The sequence below is a fragment of the Camelina sativa genome, chromosome 19 (assembly GCF_000633955.1).
Source record: "Camelina sativa cultivar DH55 chromosome 19, Cs, whole genome shotgun sequence".
Lineage (NCBI taxonomy): Eukaryota > Viridiplantae > Streptophyta > Magnoliopsida > Brassicales > Brassicaceae > Camelina > Camelina sativa.
Window position 1 is genome coordinate 902,866 of NC_025703.1, and position 17,695 is coordinate 920,560.

The following is a 17,695-nucleotide window of genomic DNA, read 5'->3' on the forward strand; positions in this document are numbered from 1 at the left end:
AAGGAAACTTATCTTAGAAAATAACCAAGAAAGGTGTCTTTTATTTTAGTCCTTTGGTATCATGAAGAAGAAAGACCCAACTCACAGCTTTGTACATATAAAAGCGATGGGCAAAAAAACAGATGACAAGATGTTAGCGTTGGTTGACTTGACTGATCTGCTTAACCTGACTACTACTGTATTTCTAATTTCTCTCGTAGTGGCATAAATTGGCAATCACAAACACTGAGGTGCTAAATCTAAAATTTTTTATCTTCTTTAGAAAATATGTATCTCATAAAGGATGTTTTGGGAAATAAGTAATAAGTAAGGGGTCTAATAGAAAATAGATAACTCTTCTCGTTGGACGAACAAATGGCGTCCTAATTTCGTTTGCGTCTTCTCAGATCTCTTCTTCGTTTTCATGAACAATGGCGTCCTTCGTAGCAGCTCCTATCTCTCTCTCAGGTAACCAATCGCCTTTTATCTTATCCATTAACCAGTTCATCTGCTTTCCTCTCTCTAGGTGATACTTCCTCTACTTCTTCTTTTGATTTTGAACTCAATTTCTGATTTGCCGATTTGCACTTGCTTAGAATTGCTCGTTGTTTCTTCGAATTAATTGTGAAATTAGGGATTTAGGAGCAGGTATGATGTATAGTTTCTCGCAAGATCATCCTGTGTTGTTATAGTCTGATACAGTTCAACGTATAGCAAATCGACCTGAAGCATTTGATATTTTACTCAAAGCAGTTTCTTGATTCGTGTTCTTCGAGTTATATGGTATCAGGTGACTCTCATGTCAAAGCACACTGTTTGTTGTCTACAAACCTTAATCCGATTCGCAAGAGCTCTACATTGACTGTTAGAACAAAATCGAACCGCAGTCACAAACTCTCGGTTTCTGCAGGCTACCGGTATGTTTTCTCTATAGATAAACCATTTAAACCTCTATTGAGATATTGATAGGTTACGATTGATTATTATATATGATAGTTTACGGGGGTTGATGATTGCAGTGAAGGAAGCAGGGGCGGTGGAAGTAGTGATTTTGTTACGGGTTGTCTTCTAGGAAGTGCTGTGTTTGGTACTTTGGCTTATGTCTTTGCTCCACAGGTAAATTTTTTCTTTTATTTTCAGTGTTAAGACATAGATTATATGATTCTTGGCTTTACATCTTTGGTGATATATTGAGCTTTGTTCTCTCTGAAATCAAGAACGTGAACAACAGTCTAGTTTTGTACTTCCGGTTATTTATTTCATTCTGACAAAGATTATGTTGGCTTAAGAGAAACTACGGCTATTTGTACTTGGTGTTGCTTCCACTGCTAAGATTTCTGGGCTTTGTTCTTGAAATGATTAAATGATTCTGAGCTTGGTTACTCCAACATGAAATCAAGAACATTAACATAACATATTCTTATTCTCATGTGATCTCTTACATCCACATGCTGTCATGTTTTTTGATTCAGATCCGAAGATCGTTGCTGAACGAAAATGAACATGGTTTCAAGAAACCAGAGCAGCCGATGTACTACGATGAAGGCCTAGAGGTAAAAAAAAGAAAAACTCGGTACTCATATTATAAGAAAATCTCAACCATTACTAAACTAACGTGGGCATATTTGGTTTGGTTGTTGATAACAGGAGAGAAGAGAAATATTGAATGAGAAAATCGGCCAACTGAATTCAGCCATAGACAATGTTTCATCGCGTCTGAGAGGTGGAAGCGGAAGCGGCAAGAACAGTTCTTCGCAGTCTGTCACCGTTGAAACCGACGCAGAAGCAGAAGCTACTGCATGATTGGAGTGAAGCTCTGTTTAACCAATTGCAAGCTGCCATTTCATTTGTTTATGATTGGTTCTCTGTTTTTTTTGTTTGTTGAACCATTCGAGAGGGCTTTTCTGTAGCTTTTTTTTTCAACTATTAGAAAGATCAATCTTTTATTATCAAACTATATAAAATAGTGTAAGCGATTAGTGTTTTTTTTAGTATTCACTTTCTTGTGATAATTTGCTATTGAAATTGAATAATTTTGACACTAGAAACGTATTTTAATCAAAAATATCACTTTTTATTGTTGACAGAATCAAAATAAATTGCAGAAGTTAGCTGTAAACCGGTTCGGTCAAAAATAGAAGTGAACCGGTTGGCTCTTCATGCTAGTATCTCTCTCTCTCTCTATCTTCAACGTTACCGATCAAGTAAGAGACAAGTCTCTTCTTCTCGGCCTAAACTTCTTCCCCTATTTAAAAAAAAAAAGAACTGAGAAAAAAAAATCAAAGCAAAACCACAGATTCGATTGATATTTTTCTTAAGTCGAAATTCGCATTTAATACAATGGAAAAGACAGATTTTTTTTAAGTAATTCCTCTACCATTAGTTTGATTGGTTTTTTTGAAGGAGGGAAAAAAAAAAAAAAAAAGGTTCCTCTGTTCTTCTCTGCTTCAGATGGAAGATAACAATCCTCCCAAGGTAAATTTACAAAATCACTGATGATTACTTTACTGGGTTTTGATTCGCTATTGTTGTTTGTTTCTGTGATTCGCTCTTGTTGTAATGGAATGTATCTTTTGATACTATTCTATTATTGACTGATGTTGTTATTTGATTGTTGAAAAGGTTTGATTTTTTTTTTGTTATAATTTTGATGATTTTTTTTTTTTTTTTTTTTTTTTTTTTTTTTTTTTTTTTTTTTTTTTTNTTTAAAGGATTTAATTATTATGTCTCTGGTTCTTTTGAGTGGTTCATTAATATGAATCTCACTTTTTTTGAAGGATTACTATAAGATCCTAGAAGTTGATTATGATGCAACTGAGGAGATGATCAAGCTGAACTATCGGAAGCTTGCATTGGTTGGTTAAATACTCTGACTCTGTAGAATTTGTCATTAGATTGAATTTTTTTTTGAGTAAAGAATGTTTTTGAGATTCTTAACCATATGCAGAAGTGGCACCCTGATAAGCACAATGGTGATACTGTGGCTACTTCGAGATTTCAAGAGATTAATGAAGCTTATAATGGTAAAGCCTTCTTTGTATGAACATTTGATTCGATATTGAAAATAGATTTGTGTCGATTATAGCCTCTTCACGTTTGTTAACATGCAGAAGAAGTATTGGTAGTAACCTGATTTCTTCATGTAATTTGCTTATTTTGTTCTCTTATTCCTGCAGTGCTAATGGACCCTGCTTTACGTTTTGAGTATGATTTGACCGGTATTTACGAGATTCACAAATATACTTTACGGGTATGATTATGAACTGTTGTTACTTTTGAGTTTTGGAATGCGGTTTAGCTGCTTTCGCATTATCAGTGTTTTGACTGACATGTCTTTGATATCAACGCAGGAATATCTGGCTAGATTTAAGGGAATGATACTTACTTGCAATGGACTCGGCATCAGTCACTCCTCATCACCATGGTACCTCCTCTTCAACTCAAAAGGCATTATTTTTCTTCTGTTTGTTTATCCCATCTTCATCCAAACCGAACCAAAACGAAACCTTGAAAATTGCAGGACACAGCAATTGGCGGAAGGCAATATAACACAACAGATGAGCAAGGTTTCAATCTGCTTTACTCTGTTTACCTGCTGGTTACCGATTCTCTTCTTCCACGCTTTTAACTCTCCATCATCAGTAATGCAATATGTGTCTCACTTATCACCGTTTTAACAGGATACTGTATAAACTGAGGTAGAAACAGAGCTCTGCAACCTTTGATCCAAAACTCATTAGGCATTATTATAGTCTGCCTCAACAGATGGAAGTATAGCAGTGTACACCTTATATTCGACGATATAACAGCTTTTGCACGATGTTTGTATGTTTATAAATTTAGATGGTACAGTAAGAAGAAACATTGTCTGGCTGGCTAATGTATTTATTAGCTTCACACAGATTGTGGGTTTAAGCCTGTACTGTATTATTATCATTTATGGGTCACACGTAGACTGAGAGTAGATATCAAAGTGTAACAACAATAAAAGCTTCAACCTTGGTTAAGTGTTGTGGCTTTATAGCTCTGCTTATAACAACAAAATGGATATCTTACATTGTTACTTGGAATTAATAAATAAAAAAAAATTCGTCAAGGGGAATTAATAAATTGTGTTATGTTTTTTTGTAAATTATTCATTCGATTATTTTGCAAATTATTAAATATAAAATAAAAACTTGAATTTTAGCTTTTGGTGTAAGGTTGTATAATTTCTTGTATATGTTTTGGAATTTATTGATTGATAAATTTTGAAGGTGTTGATGTCAAAAAGAAAGAAAAAAAAAAAACATGAAGGTGTGTCTAAAGCAACTTCTGTGTTCATCGTCACGACGTCCATTGAATGTGCTCAAAAGTTTCGATATGTTGTCATGCTTTTGTTTTGTGCCTTTCTTATCCACCATTGAATGTGCTTCACACTCTTCAGAGTCCACACACTATTTTTCTTTTCTTTCAATTAGTGATTTTCCATGAAAAATATTTTTATCACGTAAAAGCCAGTTTACGCAATAGTTTATCAGGCTCGGTGTAAATCGTAACCAAATTGTAGATACATACAAAGTTGTAAAATCGAATTTAAACACCCACGCCCCCCTTAATATGTTCTTTATTTATAAAATAGAAAAAGAAAATGGAAAAGTTAATAAGAAAAATCGCAGATGTCAGATTCGGATTAATCCACTCAACCAGGGCTGCGTTGTGTTAAAAAAGTTGCAGGAAAAAAGTGCTTTTGACAAAGTAGTTTACTAGTTTAAAGTTTAAACTTTTTAAAAAGCTTTTAAAAGAGTACATTTAAAGTAAAAATAGAATTTTGCCAGGTGAGGTAAAAAAGAAAGAAGTACGGTGCAATTGTACTACAGCCACGGAACAAACATCCAAAGGAAGAAAACAAATAACTTTATTAGCTGTATGTATCTCTCTGTGTGTTTGTCATTGTCTCTTTCAATTCATCTTCTTCTTTCATCTCTTCGTCTTCTATTTGTCAACCAAACCAAGCTTTTACGTGCCTTTTTTTCTTTCATTTATATTCTTAAAAGTTAGTACACATTTATAAACTAGACTTCGAAAATAAAAGAAAAAAAAAATCAATAAACAGAGAATTATATATTTTTGATTGAGCTGTCCTATATTCGACCCCATAAACAATTTATCTATCCTTTAAAAAAAAGTACAGAAACAAAAAATGTTGATTTTGGTTGAGGGACTCTTTTAAAAATAAATTGTTTTGTTAGTAATTAAACAAAAAGAATGGCAACTTGGCTGTAATGTGTGGTGCTGCTACCGTCTGCGTCTACACGTAACCCAAATACACCAGCTTCTCACGCCAATTATTGGTTTATTTTTGTTTCTAAATGCCAAAAGAAAATAATAATAATAAGTTAAAAGCATAAAATTATGTAAAATTAAAGTGTTATGTACGAAATAACATATACAAATATCAACCTTATCATATTATATAATGAATGACGTATATGATACGACGTTTGCTACATTCGTCTATTAGTAAGCCCAGTGGACCTCCCCCTGAATATATTTTTTATTCATACATATTTTTTTTATTGATTTTGAAAAATCAGAATACATATTTTTACCTGAAAAATTACAACTTGGGTTCACAACTTTGATTAGTAAATTTATAATTTATCATTTTATCTTGTCATGCAAAATGAATAAAACCTATAAAAAGTTAACTAATGGCTAGTAAATTTGTGGAATTAAAGATTTATTTATAAACTATGATTAACAAGGTAGATATAACATTGTCATTTCAACAACTGGAATACAATCCCACATGAACTGAAAATGGTTATTAAATAAGAAGAAGAATAAAATAATACGGCGAGGAGATGAAAAATCCAGTACTATAAAAACGCGTCATCGGGTTTAACCCAAAAATTTCCTCACGCCCCAAAAAACAGAGATTCCTCTCTCTCTCTCTCTCTTCTCTGATTCTGATTCTATTTTCTATTTTTGCATCACCAACCCCCACACACACATACACACAAAATTCTCCGTTTGATCTCTTCTCTAGGCCTAATAATCCTTTTTTTTTTTTTGGTCTATCATGGGACTCGAAACAATGACGCCGGCGAAACAGACAACAACAACAACGCTTGTGTTCACGTACGGAACTCTGAAGACAGGATTCTCGAACCATGTCCTGATGCAAGATCTGATCCGATCGGGAGACGCTTCTTTCATAGGTGTTTACAAAACCTTAGACAAATACCCTCTCGTCTGCGGACCTTACCGAGTGCCTTTCCTCCTCAACAAACCTGGATCAGGCCACCACGTGACCGGAGAGCTTTACGCGGTTTCTCCTCGCGGTCTCTCTCGTCTCGACGAGCTCGAAGGGATCAGCCGCGGTCATTACGTAAGGCAGCCGATCCGTCTCTCCGCGGGTGAGGAGGAAGATGAGGGAGAAGATCGGGATACAGAGCCGTCTTTGGTGGAGGCGTATTACGCGCACAAGAGCTACGAGGAGGAGCTGTGGAGGAGGAACCGTGGGAGATCGTTCGGCGCGTATACGGAGAACGAAGCGCGTGGGTACGTGAAACGTAAAGATAGGCCTCAGCATCTTAGCTTCTTGGATCATATCCGTATTTTCGTATCTTCTCCATCTGATTGATTTCTCTATTTCAATTCTTCCCTCTCTCTCTCTCTTTTGTTTGTTTGTTTTTTTTTTCTTTCTTGGGAAAAAGGAAAAAAACACAAAACACAAAATACAACTAGTTTTACAGGGTCCCACAAGTTTGTCCGTCCGTCGTATCCGTACAAGTACAACCGGTTTGTTGTTATCGATTTGATTACAGAGAGGGAGGGAGATAGATATAGAGGTTCTGTGATCGTTGGATGTAAAACATACGGTTCCATCTTTGAAAATAAATGTAGGTTGTCAATAGAGTTCTTCTCGTATCCAAGATCTCTAATCCGTATATCTGAGTTTTACAGATTATTTTAGTTTGTTCGGTAGCAAAATTAAATCGAAATAAATTACGACGTTCTATATGGATAACAATCTTTAGTGATGTTACAAACAAAATGATTATATATATATATATATATCGGCTTTCAAACTAATCAATCACTAAACATAGTCGGGGATACAAAGCCTATAAATGATTAGCATTTGTATCTTTCTAACTTAACTTGAGTGTTGTTTGTGTAAACGTCTCAAGGAGATTCAGGACGCTACGGAATTGTAGTATACCTCAATTATTAGCCTTCTTTTGTTTTTTAGTTCGACTATTTGCATTTTCATATTTGTATAATGCAAACATTTCACATCGACAAGAAACAACCTGCCATTGTCATGTCACTAAATTCGGCAGAAAACGAAAGCATAATTTTTTTTTTTTGGTTAACAATGCTTTTAATCAGAAATTTAAGCTAAGTAGTCCCTTTTAAACCTTTGCCAACTCCAATGGACAAGTAGCAAGTTCGAGAAACTAGGGTCAAGTTGCTAGCTTAATATATAATTAACCACCAATGCTTCTTAATAATCTTTGTTTTTTTAATATCCATTGTCTCTCATTAAAAGATGTACGACGTGTACAGTGCTTAGATTCATTATAAAAAAAAAAAAAAAGTGAAGAAAAAGATTCTGGTACGACTACTAAAAATCAACGGCCCAGCCCAAAATTTAGATCGGATCGGGGGTCTTGAAGAGCCTTGTTCTACCTAAGGGCCTATACAAGGGGCTTTTGAACTTGCGAGGACGATTGATATGAGACGACATAAAACGATTTTCATCACGCATTTAAGGTTGATTTGAAGCATGTATCGTCCACAGTCGAGTAAACGCAGCCATCGCTGGAGAGCTGTTCTATCGCTTGCCTACCACAGAGACAAACCAGTTCTTGTCTAGAAATCTTTTTCGTTGTTATTGTAACTTTATCAAGTAAAGATAGTGAGAGAAGGGAGATAGTGACAGAGAGATATACCTGACTTGAAGCGGCGGAATCCTGAGGTCACGCGCAATTATATCACAATGAACTCCAGCTTCAGATACACTGATGAAGATTCAACATATATAAAAAAACCAAATATCACACTAATGTTAGCTTTTTCGATGAGCGAAAGAGAGGTATGATCCAATGAAAAAAGTTGAGTCTTATATTGCAATACAATTATCACTAACACGAGAACATCATCTTCTGCAATATCACAATTTCAAAAACCAGCAACAAGGCTTATTATATACTTACTTGTGCTAGTTGAATGAGCTTTTCTTACAAATTAACAAAATTTGGCTCATAAAGACTTTAGAGGTTAATTTGCTTATTTTATGAACTGAAGTTTGATCATGTGTATACAAAGCGGTACGAATGATATATGACAAGTTAATTGGGGTCATAGTAGATGAACTTACAGGTGCATAGGTTGATTTAGGTAATTCATGACCGTCTGCTTTACACCATGCATTGGATCATTGATTTGGTTCGAGAACTGGAAAAGGTTCTTCAGTAACTTAAGATGGCCACAAAAGAGCTGTAGAATTTGAATTATACATTGGATCTGTCTAATACCTGATTAGATGGACCGGTTTGGTATGGCTTTGCAGAGGTTGGTATTGTTGAATATGGCATTTGGGGCCTAGGAGTAGCAGTAGCCTGAGTAGTAGAGCCACCATGAGCAACAGAACCACCCTGACATGAGAAGTTTAAAGATGAAGGTGAAGTAGTAGAGGTTAGCATCTAACATGAGAAGTTTGAAGATGTGGGACAAAGCTTAAAATAGCGGTGAATGATAGGCTAATACCCGTAACTTGGTGTTGTACATGTGGACATACATACACTCGGNGGTACGAATGATATATGACAAGTTAATTGGGGTCATAGTAGATGAACTTACAGGTGCATAGGTTGATTTAGGTAATTCATGACCGTCTGCTTTACACCATGCATTGGATCATTGATTTGGTTCGAGAACTGGAAAAGGTTCTTCAGTAACTTAAGATGGCCACAAAAGAGCTGTAGAATTTGAATTATACATTGGATCTGTCTAATACCTGATTAGATGGACCGGTTTGGTATGGCTTTGCAGAGGTTGGTATTGTTGAATATGGCATTTGGGGCCTAGGAGTAGCAGTAGCCTGAGTAGTAGAGCCACCATGAGCAACAGAACCACCCTGACATGAGAAGTTTAAAGATGAAGGTGAAGTAGTAGAGGTTAGCATCTAACATGAGAAGTTTGAAGATGTGGGACAAAGCTTAAAATAGCGGTGAATGATAGGCTAATACCCGTAACTTGGTGTTGTACATGTGGACATACATACACTCGGTAAAGTGGTGTACAATTTCATTAAAGTCAGTGACAGGCCTGAAAGCATATTATTAGACTCAAGTAAATATCTTTACGCAGCAAATTCATTTACTTTGGACAAAGCAAAATAGAAATGTAACATTTTGAGCCACTGAGATGATCAAACAGATATTTCAAATCTAGAAAGCCTAATAGGAAATGATTCGCTGACCAAGTATATCATAAACTGATTGAGAAAGTATGTCAAGAAAACAAACCTGATTGAGAAAACATTCACAGATCGCTTCCCTTGAAAACTTTTCACGTGTCCATGTAAGCGAACATACATTCCCAGCCTGTAACAGATGTGGAAATTTCAATTTTGTATTATAGTTATACTATACCAAATTAAATAGTTTACAAATGGACAGCAGAAACATACTTGACTGCTTCCATTTCTTCAGTTTCTTGACGTTCCTGACACCTGCAGATACAGTTGTCCACAATAAATTAGCAAGAGCAATAACGGAGCTCTTATGATAGCATTATCATATTGAGGTTCTATTAGCATTAGTATATAAGAACTTGCCATCTGACACAATCAACCCAGCCTGTACCATCATCAACAACAAAATCGACCTGAGTGATTCTGTTCTCCATTCTAGAAATTCGTCCAACGATTGCAACCTATACAAAGATAACACACCAAAGATCAAATGATTGACTCAATAGAGTTACCGTGTTAATAAACATATCAGAAAATAAGTTAAACCGCAGAGGAAGAAAGAAAAAAGAGCTTACAGTGTTAATATCAACACCGTCTACAGAGAAATTTGATTCACCATTGGTTGATGCGCCACTCAATTGCTTCAGTGTCAGGGGAAGCAAGGTACGTACATCACGGTTCTGCAAAAACAGTAGTGAAAACTGATACATTGTTGAATTGCTAAAGTAAAAATGCTGCACAGCATATGATGTCTATAACATCAGATTCACTACTCGAGACAAACATAATCTGTATTGACATGTATAGATCTATGATAAGATGAAAAATTCACGTAATCAACATCATTCCCAGAGCTCTCTGGTCAGCAATTTGTTCTTCGATACTTTATCCTAGAGTGGAACTATCATGATTTGATTCTGCTGATGTTCCCGAGAAACGACTAAGAAACTGAGAGAAATCAGATACTAAAAAAACAAGCACAGAGGAACGCAAAGCAACGATTGATAGACTTGGATTGAAGAAAACGCGGAAAGGATTGATCGAATTCGTCAGATTGAGAAGACAATCAGAGAGAGAAAGAGGGAAAACAAACCTTGAGGGACGCTGAAGAGTCATTCGCTTGCGTAGTTGCCTGAGAAGGCATGAAACCGCCGCCGGCGAAAGCGGCGTTGCCGTCAAACTCGCCTCCGTACATGTTTTCAACTCGTTTGTTGAAATCGATTCGAAACCCAAGTGGAACGCTCGTCGCCTCTCTTCAACGGAAGTGTGATTTTAATTCGATCTTCACCGCTTTCTGGAAAATTCACTCGGAGAGTTTATAATAATAATAATTTTTTACTCATTCGTAAATTTTGGTATCTTCTAATAATAATATCTACAAATTGCAAATTTCAACTTTGTTACTTTAGTAAAAGAAAAATAATAACTAATGTATAGACTTTCCGCCAAAATTGTCTCTCATTTTCCCGCGACTACATTTTGAAGTTTCCAAGTTTTTTTTTTCAAAAAGCATTTTTAATGTCTATAAATAATCCGAAATAATCATTTTTTTTGGTCTATATAATAAACAGGTAAGGGAGATATTGGTTTAGGATTTAGAAATTTTTTTAATGATTTTATGTTTTTGCTGATTGTTAGAATCATAGAAAATTGAAAGTTAAAAATGAAGGATTCTAAGAAATTGTTTAGGAAGTTTTTAAAAATCTTGATGATTTGTTTTTTCTAATCTCGTAAAATCTTTCTATTTGATGAAAGAGTTTTCATGACTTTTGTTATGAAGGAAATGATATAAAATCCTAAACCAATAACATAAAATTTGAATTCATTAACAATCCAAGATTTTTTTGTTTTACTTGAATAACATAAAACTTTTAATGACTTTATAAAACTCTTAATCCAATAACACTAGATTTATCAAGATTTTAGATAACTTTTTACAAATCCACAACCAATAACACCAAATTTTTAAAGAGTTTTTAAAAGTCTTGATTGAATAACAACATATTTTACCTAACTTTTAAAGTCATTAAAATTNTAAAATCTTTCTATTTGATGAAAGAGTTTTCATGACTTTTGTTATGAAGGAAATGATATAAAATCCTAAACCAATAACATAAAATTTGAATTCATTAACAATCCAAGATTTTTTTGTTTTACTTGAATAACATAAAACTTTTAATGACTTTATAAAACTCTTAATCCAATAACACTAGATTTATCAAGATTTTAGATAACTTTTTACAAATTCACAACCAATAACACCAAATTTTTTAAAAAATTTTAAAAGTCTTAATTGAATAACAATATATTTTACCTAACTTTTAAAGTTATTAAAAATTTTTCTAAATCCTAAACCAATACCTCAATTAAATGGTCTGCGCTTCTTTATAATTATAGAGGCACATGGAGTTTTTTTAAGACTTCAGTCCTTCTTGCGGTTAATTAATGGACCTTAAGACATAGTGGCCCACTGGGCTCAATAACATTTTTTGTCGATTGGTAGTTAGCCAATAAGAAGATTCAACAAGACATTGATGAAAAGATTTTTTTGGGAAGGTAAAAAAATTTGGTTGACTGCATTTGTAAAGGAAAAAAAAAAGTTTGGTTATCAATCAAATATAGTTTGAAAAAATTTGATTGAGTTATATCATTATATGACTACAGTTGCGAAGAAATTGGTTCTGTTTTCATCATTATCTTTTTGACATATTTTATATTATGAGCCATCACCACAAAATTTCTATTGTCGCATTGCTAAAACTTTGGTTTGTTACAAAAAAAAAAAAACATATGATTGGGTGACAGAAACAAACAAATCATCTTAAAGGAACGATATTTTTTGGCTAATAATAACTCTTTTTAATTCATTCAATAATCGGGTAATATTCTTCTACTACTAGTAGTATATTTGGTTTATACGATAGTCGATAGATAGCTTAGTCGTTATTGTTTGCGTTGATCACGTAGGATCTAGAAAACGAATCGGATTTTTTTTGTTGTTGTTTATTTATTTATAATCTAATACTCCCTTCGTTTCAAAATATAAGATGTTTTAGAGAAGTTTTTTGTTTCATAATATATGATGTTTTCAATTTTCTATCCAACTTTTAGATTAGTTTAGTATTTTATATTATGCAGTATTGTTTCTGATTGGTTGAACTTGTTAAAAGTAAAGACTTCTTAATCTGCGTGTTTTAGTTAAAACATCCTATATTTTGAAACGGAGGGAGTATAATTATACACTGTATTATAATATCTGCTTTTTTTGCGGAGGAGTGTGGCCTCTCTTGAGACCTCGCCAACTTCTATAATTCATTTTACGTTACTAGTGTTTTGTTCATATGAGATGATCCACATCATTGTCTCTCTTTCTCTTCTTCATCTCTACGCAAAAAATGGAAACCCAGTTTGAGCAAATTTGAATTCTTTTTTTTTTTCTTCAGGTTCTAAACAAGATTCAGTCAATTTTAGTAGTGTTTTTGTCTCCAATTCTCTCATAGTTCCTTCATCTGCCTCTAATGTAATTTACATCTCATTTGCACTATTGATCCCACATCAACATCCCAGCAGCGATTACGGAGACTGTGACTATGGCTTCTTCTAAGATTAAGTAAGCGTTTTTCTTTTTTTTCCCCTAAGTTTCAATGTCTGGTGGAATATTCCGTCGATTAGAATTCCGATCTGGTTTTATTTTCCTTGTTCGTTGGTTTTGGAGTTAGATCTGATTTCTATATATATATATATATAGGTATGGGTTTAGGGTTTAAATCTCCTGATTTTTAGGGGATATATAAGTAGTAGTATTATTCTGTAGCACATGACATGATCGTTCATATTATTTATTTCGTCTGATCATCCTCTCGTTTCTCTGATTCTTTTAAATCTTATTATTAAATACAACGGGCATGTCGTGTTCTTATTTAGTGTTGTTGTCTTTATCTTGATTTCTTTATGTCTTCTTCTGTTAAGTTCTTGATTTCAATTCAGATGATACATATATGTCTTTTAGCTGCAACACATTGGTGAATTTGTGATAGATAGCCTTGTGTAGTTAAAAGCAAATATGTCTGTGACTGTTTGTAGTGAAGTTCATATTAGAGAATCACCCCACTCTGCAAAATTGTTATCATGTATTGATTTTGATGGACTTATCTATGTTCCTCCTGGAATTTTTTTTTTCATCTAATCAATTTCTCACGTGTCTCCTTTTGCTTTTGCTTTTGCTTGATGAGACTTTGTTGTTCTTGTTGTTTTGTGAAGCAGGACTGGTTTATCTGAAACTCCTTTTGGAAAATCATCTCCAGCATCTCTACGAGTAGGTAAATTGACTCGGTTGGTGACTAAATCTGAATCTAACTCTCCTTCACCTACTCAACAGTCACGGCATTCCCTCGAGCGCTCTTCTTCTAACTCAAAGCCTTCTTCTACTAAAAAGAGGTCCCCCAAAGTTTCAACCCCACCAGAAGTAATCATCCCAATACTTGTATCTTTTTCGATATCTTTCATTGAGGAACCTCTTTTTTCCTTGTTGTTTAACTTGTGTTTGTGTTGCTACACTACGCTGCAACTGTTAATATATATTGTTGTTTGTCTATTGATTGTTTGCAGAAAACACGGACTCTGAAAGGATCAGAATCACAACCTCGTTCCGTTCAAATCAAGGAAGATTTGAGGAAAGCAAATGAGCTGATAGCATCGCTCGAGAATGAAAAAGCTAAAGCACTTGATGAACTTAAAGAAGCGCGGGAAGAGGCTGAAAAGACGTCCGGGAAACTAGATGAGGCTTTAAAAACTCAGAAAAAGGCTCAAGAGAAGTTTGAAATTGAGAAATTTGAGGCTGTTGAGGCGGGTATAGAGGCGGTGCAGAGAAAAGAAGAGGAATGGAAGAAAGAATTCGAAAACGTCAAGAACCAGCATGCTTCGGATTCAGCTGCTCTTCTTTTGGTAACACAGGAGCTGGAGAAGGCCAATCAAGAATTGGCTGCTGCTAATGATGCCAAGAGTAAAGTTTTGAGTCAAGCTGATGATGCTAGTAAGATTGCTGCAATTCATGCAGAGAAAGTTGAAATCTTGTCGTCAGAGTTAATAAGATTGAAGGCTTTGCTTGATTCAACCCGAGAGAAGGAAACCATATCCAAGAATGAGATTGCTTCGACACTAGGAGCGGAAATAGTGGTTCTAGAAAGAGAGCTTGAGAAAGCGAGACGTTTTGAAGCAAGGGTCGAGGAACTTGAGATGATCATTGAGCAGCTTAATGTTGATTTAGAAGCTGCTAAGATAGCAGAAACTTATGCGCACGGCTCTGCTGATGAGTGGCAAAACAAAGCGAAAGAATTGGAGAAACGGTTGGAAGAAGCTAACATGCTGGAGAGATCTGCCTCGGTATCTCTGGTATCTGTGACAAAGCAGCTGGAAGGAAGCAATAGTAGATTGCACGATATGGAATCTGAGATTACTGATCTTAAGGAGAAAATTGAGTTATTGGAGATGACTGTTGCTAGACAAAAGGTTGATCTTGAGAAATCTGAGCAGGGGCTAGTTATTGCAGAAGAAAAATTATCCAAGATTATGAAAGAAGTAGAGAAACTGAAGAATGAGCTTGAAACTCTGAATGAAGAGAAAAATCAAGCTTTAAAGAAGGAGCAAGATGCTACTTCAAGTGTTCAAATGCTCTTGGAAGAGAAAAACAAGATCTTGTCAGAACTGGAGAGCTCAAAGGAGGAAGAGGAGAAGAGTAAGAAAGCAAAAAGGAGTCTAGCTTCAGCATTGCACGAAGTGTCGAGTGAATCACGCGAGTTGAAAGAAAAATTGTTGAGTCAAGGCGATCAGGATTATGAAACACAGATAGAAGATTTGAAGTTGGTCATTAAGGCAACGAACAAGAAGTATGAGAATATGCTTGACGAGGCGAGACATGAAATCGATGTTCTTGTCAATGCGGTAGAACAAACCAAGAAACAGTTTGAGAGCGCAATGGTAGACTGGGAGATGAGAGAAGCCGGTTTGGTGAATCACGTGAAGGAATTTGATGAAGAAGTTTCTTCAATGGGGAAAGAAATGAATAGGTTGGGTAATTTGGTTAAAAGGACAAAGGAAGAAGCTGATGCAGCTTGGGAAAAAGAATCTCAAATAAGAGATAGTCTTAAAGAAGTGGAAGATGAGGTGATTTATCTTCAGGAGACTCTCAGGGAAGCGAAAGCTGAAACGTTGAAACTAAAGGGGAAAATGTTGGATAAAGAAACTGAGATTCAAAGCATTGTTCATGAGAACGATGAACTAAGAGTGAAACATGATGATTCTCTGAAGAAGATCAAGGAGTTATCTAAGTTACTCGAGGAAGCATTGGCTAAGAAATATACAGAAGAGAACGGTGAGCTCAGTGAGAGTGAAAAAGACTATGATTTGCTTCCAAAGGTGGTAGAGTTTTCTGAGGAGAATGGTCATAGAAGTGCAGAAGAGAAGTCTTCTAAAGTAAAAACTCTCGATGGCATGAACATGAAACTTGAGGAGGACGCTGAGAAAAAGGAAAAGAAAGAACATTCACCAGATCATGCGACAGTTGAAGAAATGTGGGAAAGCTGTCAGATTGAGAAGAAACCAGAACAAGAATCTGCAAAATATGAAGAGGAAGACTCGAACATGATAGACCAAAGCGAGAAAACCTCACCTGTAAATGGATTAACTGGAGAAGATGAGCTGGTGAAGGAGAAAGACAAGAAAAAGAAGAAGACATTGTTTGGTAAAGTTGGAAATCTTCTTAAGAAGAAAGGACCCACGAACCAGAAATAAATGAAAGCCTCTCTTGATTACTCCACTTTTGAGGTATTGCAAATTCTAGCTTTTTACATCTCTAAACACACATCTCTTTGCACCATTTTGATTTCTTCATTAGTGTTCTTATTCTTTTTTTTTAGTTTATGGCTTCTGCCTTCTGGAATAGGATTGTTTTAAGTTGTTGGTTTATGATTCTTTTCTTCTTTCGATTTTTTTTGGCTTTCACTGTTATTATTTGTTCTTTTGTCAAACAAACCCAGAAACAAAATCTCTATTATATATATCCAGGGATTGATTCCTTTTCTTGCAACCTTCTAATACCATCCACATAGTATGTATATTGATTCCTATTGAAGGAGACTATCGAATCCAAAAATAATAATTCGAGGATGGAAGTTGCCAAGTTGGCCTAGCTAGGAAGGGGTTTGGAAAGAGTTTAGTATAATTGTGTTTTCTTTATTCATTGAAATATAATATGGTTGGGTTTGTATAAGGACGATTTCTCCAACGGATTTGAAAGATTTCCGGCTAAAATAGGTTTGAGTCTAATTATAATACTTCCTCTGTCCCACAAATATTGATGTTTTGTAAACTTCAAAAAGTAATCATTGAAAATATTTTAAATCTTGAATTGTTATTGGTTTAAAATTAAATAATATCTATTTAATCAAAAAAAAAATATATTTAAATTCAGTAATCATTGTTTTTTTAAAATGTGTAAAAGCTTCAAAACATCAATCTTCGTGGGATAGAGGAAATATAAATCTCTGGCGAGAGAATAGAGTGGGGGAAGGTGTGAGGGAGATAATTACGTGACTGTTTTGTGAGAGCATATCTTTCCTTACATTTTGTCTCAGTTTTTACTTTTTACTTAAATGAGCGATCCTAGTTATTTCACTAATCTATAAAAAGTCCCACATCGCTCAGACCAAAAGAAATGACTAGGGGAGCAGGAGTATAAATAAAGAAGCGGATGGTTTGGACAAATCACTTACCTGGACGGGGTCAACTCGTGATCAAGAAGACCAATGGCCTAGGCTAGTGACCTCCATTGCACATTACGGAGGTAGCTTAAGATCTTCTCAAGAGGAAGAGCCTACGCCATTATTTGTGGCAGGGGGTTTGCGTTCGCGCAGCTCCTACCATTTTTATCAGTCGTAACTTGTAGGCCCAATGAAGATAGTCTAAAAGTTATGACTGATAAAAATGATAGGGGCTGCGTGATAGGGGCTGCGCGAACATCGATAGGTATCCCCCAATACGATTGAGAATATATAGAACAAATTTGGACATTAAACTATGTATTAATTAAATAAAATGTTTGTGTGCTTTAATTAAGTAATATGTTTGTTTGTTTGTTGTTTTTTTATGTTTAATGTTTTTTTGTTTCATAAAAATATGGTATTGTATTTTAAATTTTAGTAAAAGTTTTATAAGTTTGCAATTTAAATGTTATTTTTAAAGTTTTTATAA

The 17,695-nt window shown here is 34.9% G+C and overlaps 5 protein-coding genes across 6 annotated transcripts; 4 read left to right on the forward strand and 1 right to left on the reverse strand.

Annotated features, from left to right (window-relative positions):
* LOC104763912 lies at positions 92-1,973 on the forward strand. The gene is made up of 6 exons (XM_010487318.2): positions 92-230; positions 387-447; positions 770-896; positions 999-1,095; positions 1,452-1,532; positions 1,627-1,973. Exons 2-6 carry the CDS (start codon positions 411-413, stop codon positions 1,780-1,782), a joined length of 498 nt encoding a protein of 165 aa, XP_010485620.1. The 5' UTR covers positions 92-230; positions 387-410; the 3' UTR covers positions 1,783-1,973.
* LOC104763914 (dnAJ-like protein slr0093) lies at positions 2,165-4,032 on the forward strand. The gene is made up of 7 exons (XM_010487320.2): positions 2,165-2,454; positions 2,757-2,834; positions 2,927-3,002; positions 3,156-3,229; positions 3,330-3,403; positions 3,500-3,545; positions 3,660-4,032. Exons 1-7 carry the CDS (start codon positions 2,431-2,433, stop codon positions 3,669-3,671), a joined length of 384 nt encoding a protein of 127 aa, XP_010485622.1. The 5' UTR covers positions 2,165-2,430; the 3' UTR covers positions 3,672-4,032.
* Positions 5,776-6,916, forward strand: LOC104763915 (putative gamma-glutamylcyclotransferase At3g02910). Its single transcript, XM_010487321.2, has one exon. It carries the CDS (start codon positions 6,044-6,046, stop codon positions 6,605-6,607), a length of 564 nt encoding a protein of 187 aa, XP_010485623.1. The 5' UTR covers positions 5,776-6,043; the 3' UTR covers positions 6,608-6,916.
* On the reverse strand, positions 7,453-10,795 carry LOC104763916 (replication protein A 32 kDa subunit B-like). The gene is made up of 10 exons (XM_010487322.2): positions 10,542-10,795; positions 10,024-10,128; positions 9,812-9,909; positions 9,665-9,706; positions 9,501-9,578; positions 9,222-9,300; positions 8,990-9,109; positions 8,833-8,909; positions 7,923-7,991; positions 7,453-7,815 (listed from the first exon to the last, which is right to left on the reverse strand). Exons 1-10 carry the CDS (start codon positions 10,641-10,643, stop codon positions 7,731-7,733), a joined length of 855 nt encoding a protein of 284 aa, XP_010485624.1. The 5' UTR covers positions 10,644-10,795; the 3' UTR covers positions 7,453-7,730.
* Positions 12,715-16,532, forward strand: LOC104763917 (WEB family protein At3g02930, chloroplastic). 2 transcript variants are annotated; one of them, XM_010487324.2, is made up of 3 exons: positions 12,715-13,058; positions 13,709-13,913; positions 14,057-16,532. In XM_010487324.2, exons 1-3 carry the CDS (start codon positions 13,039-13,041, stop codon positions 16,235-16,237), a joined length of 2,406 nt encoding a protein of 801 aa, XP_010485626.1. In that variant the 5' UTR covers positions 12,715-13,038; the 3' UTR covers positions 16,238-16,532. The 2 variants fall into 2 exon arrangements, with proteins under 2 accessions (XP_010485626.1, XP_010485627.1); XM_010487325.2 differs by having other exon boundaries at positions 13,712-13,913.

Excerpts from the sequence above, each read along its gene's own strand:
- LOC104763916 (XM_010487322.2), bottom strand. The coding sequence starts at position 10,643 with ATGTACGGAGGCGAGTTTGACGGCAACGCCGCTTTCGCCGGCGGCGGT. Across the intron at positions 9,910-10,023 it reads ACGGTGTTGATATTAACACT|GTTGCAATCGTTGGACGAAT; the intron begins GTAAGCTCTTTT and ends ATCTTTGTATAG. Across the intron at positions 9,301-9,500 it reads GTGAATGTTTTCTCAATCAG|GCCTGTCACTGACTTTAATG; the intron begins GTTTGTTTTCTT and ends ATATGCTTTCAG.
- LOC104763917 (XM_010487324.2), top strand. The coding sequence starts at position 13,039 with ATGGCTTCTTCTAAGATTAA. Across the intron at positions 13,059-13,708 it reads ATGGCTTCTTCTAAGATTAA|CAGGACTGGTTTATCTGAAA; the intron begins GTAAGCGTTTTT and ends TGTTTTGTGAAG. Across the intron at positions 13,914-14,056 it reads AAGTTTCAACCCCACCAGAA|AAAACACGGACTCTGAAAGG; the intron begins GTAATCATCCCA and ends GATTGTTTGCAG.
- LOC104763912 (XM_010487318.2), top strand. The coding sequence starts at position 411 with ATGGCGTCCTTCGTAGCAGCTCCTATCTCTCTCTCAG. Across the intron at positions 448-769 it reads AGCTCCTATCTCTCTCTCAG|GTGACTCTCATGTCAAAGCA; the intron begins GTAACCAATCGC and ends ATATGGTATCAG. Across the intron at positions 1,533-1,626 it reads ACTACGATGAAGGCCTAGAG|GAGAGAAGAGAAATATTGAA; the intron begins GTAAAAAAAAGA and ends TGTTGATAACAG.
- LOC104763914 (XM_010487320.2), top strand. The coding sequence starts at position 2,431 with ATGGAAGATAACAATCCTCCCAAG. Across the intron at positions 3,003-3,155 it reads GATTAATGAAGCTTATAATG|TGCTAATGGACCCTGCTTTA; the intron begins GTAAAGCCTTCT and ends TTATTCCTGCAG. Across the intron at positions 3,230-3,329 it reads TTCACAAATATACTTTACGG|GAATATCTGGCTAGATTTAA; the intron begins GTATGATTATGA and ends ATATCAACGCAG.
- LOC104763915 (XM_010487321.2), top strand. The coding sequence starts at position 6,044 with ATGGGACTCGAAACAATGACGCCGGCGAAACAGACAACAACAACAACG.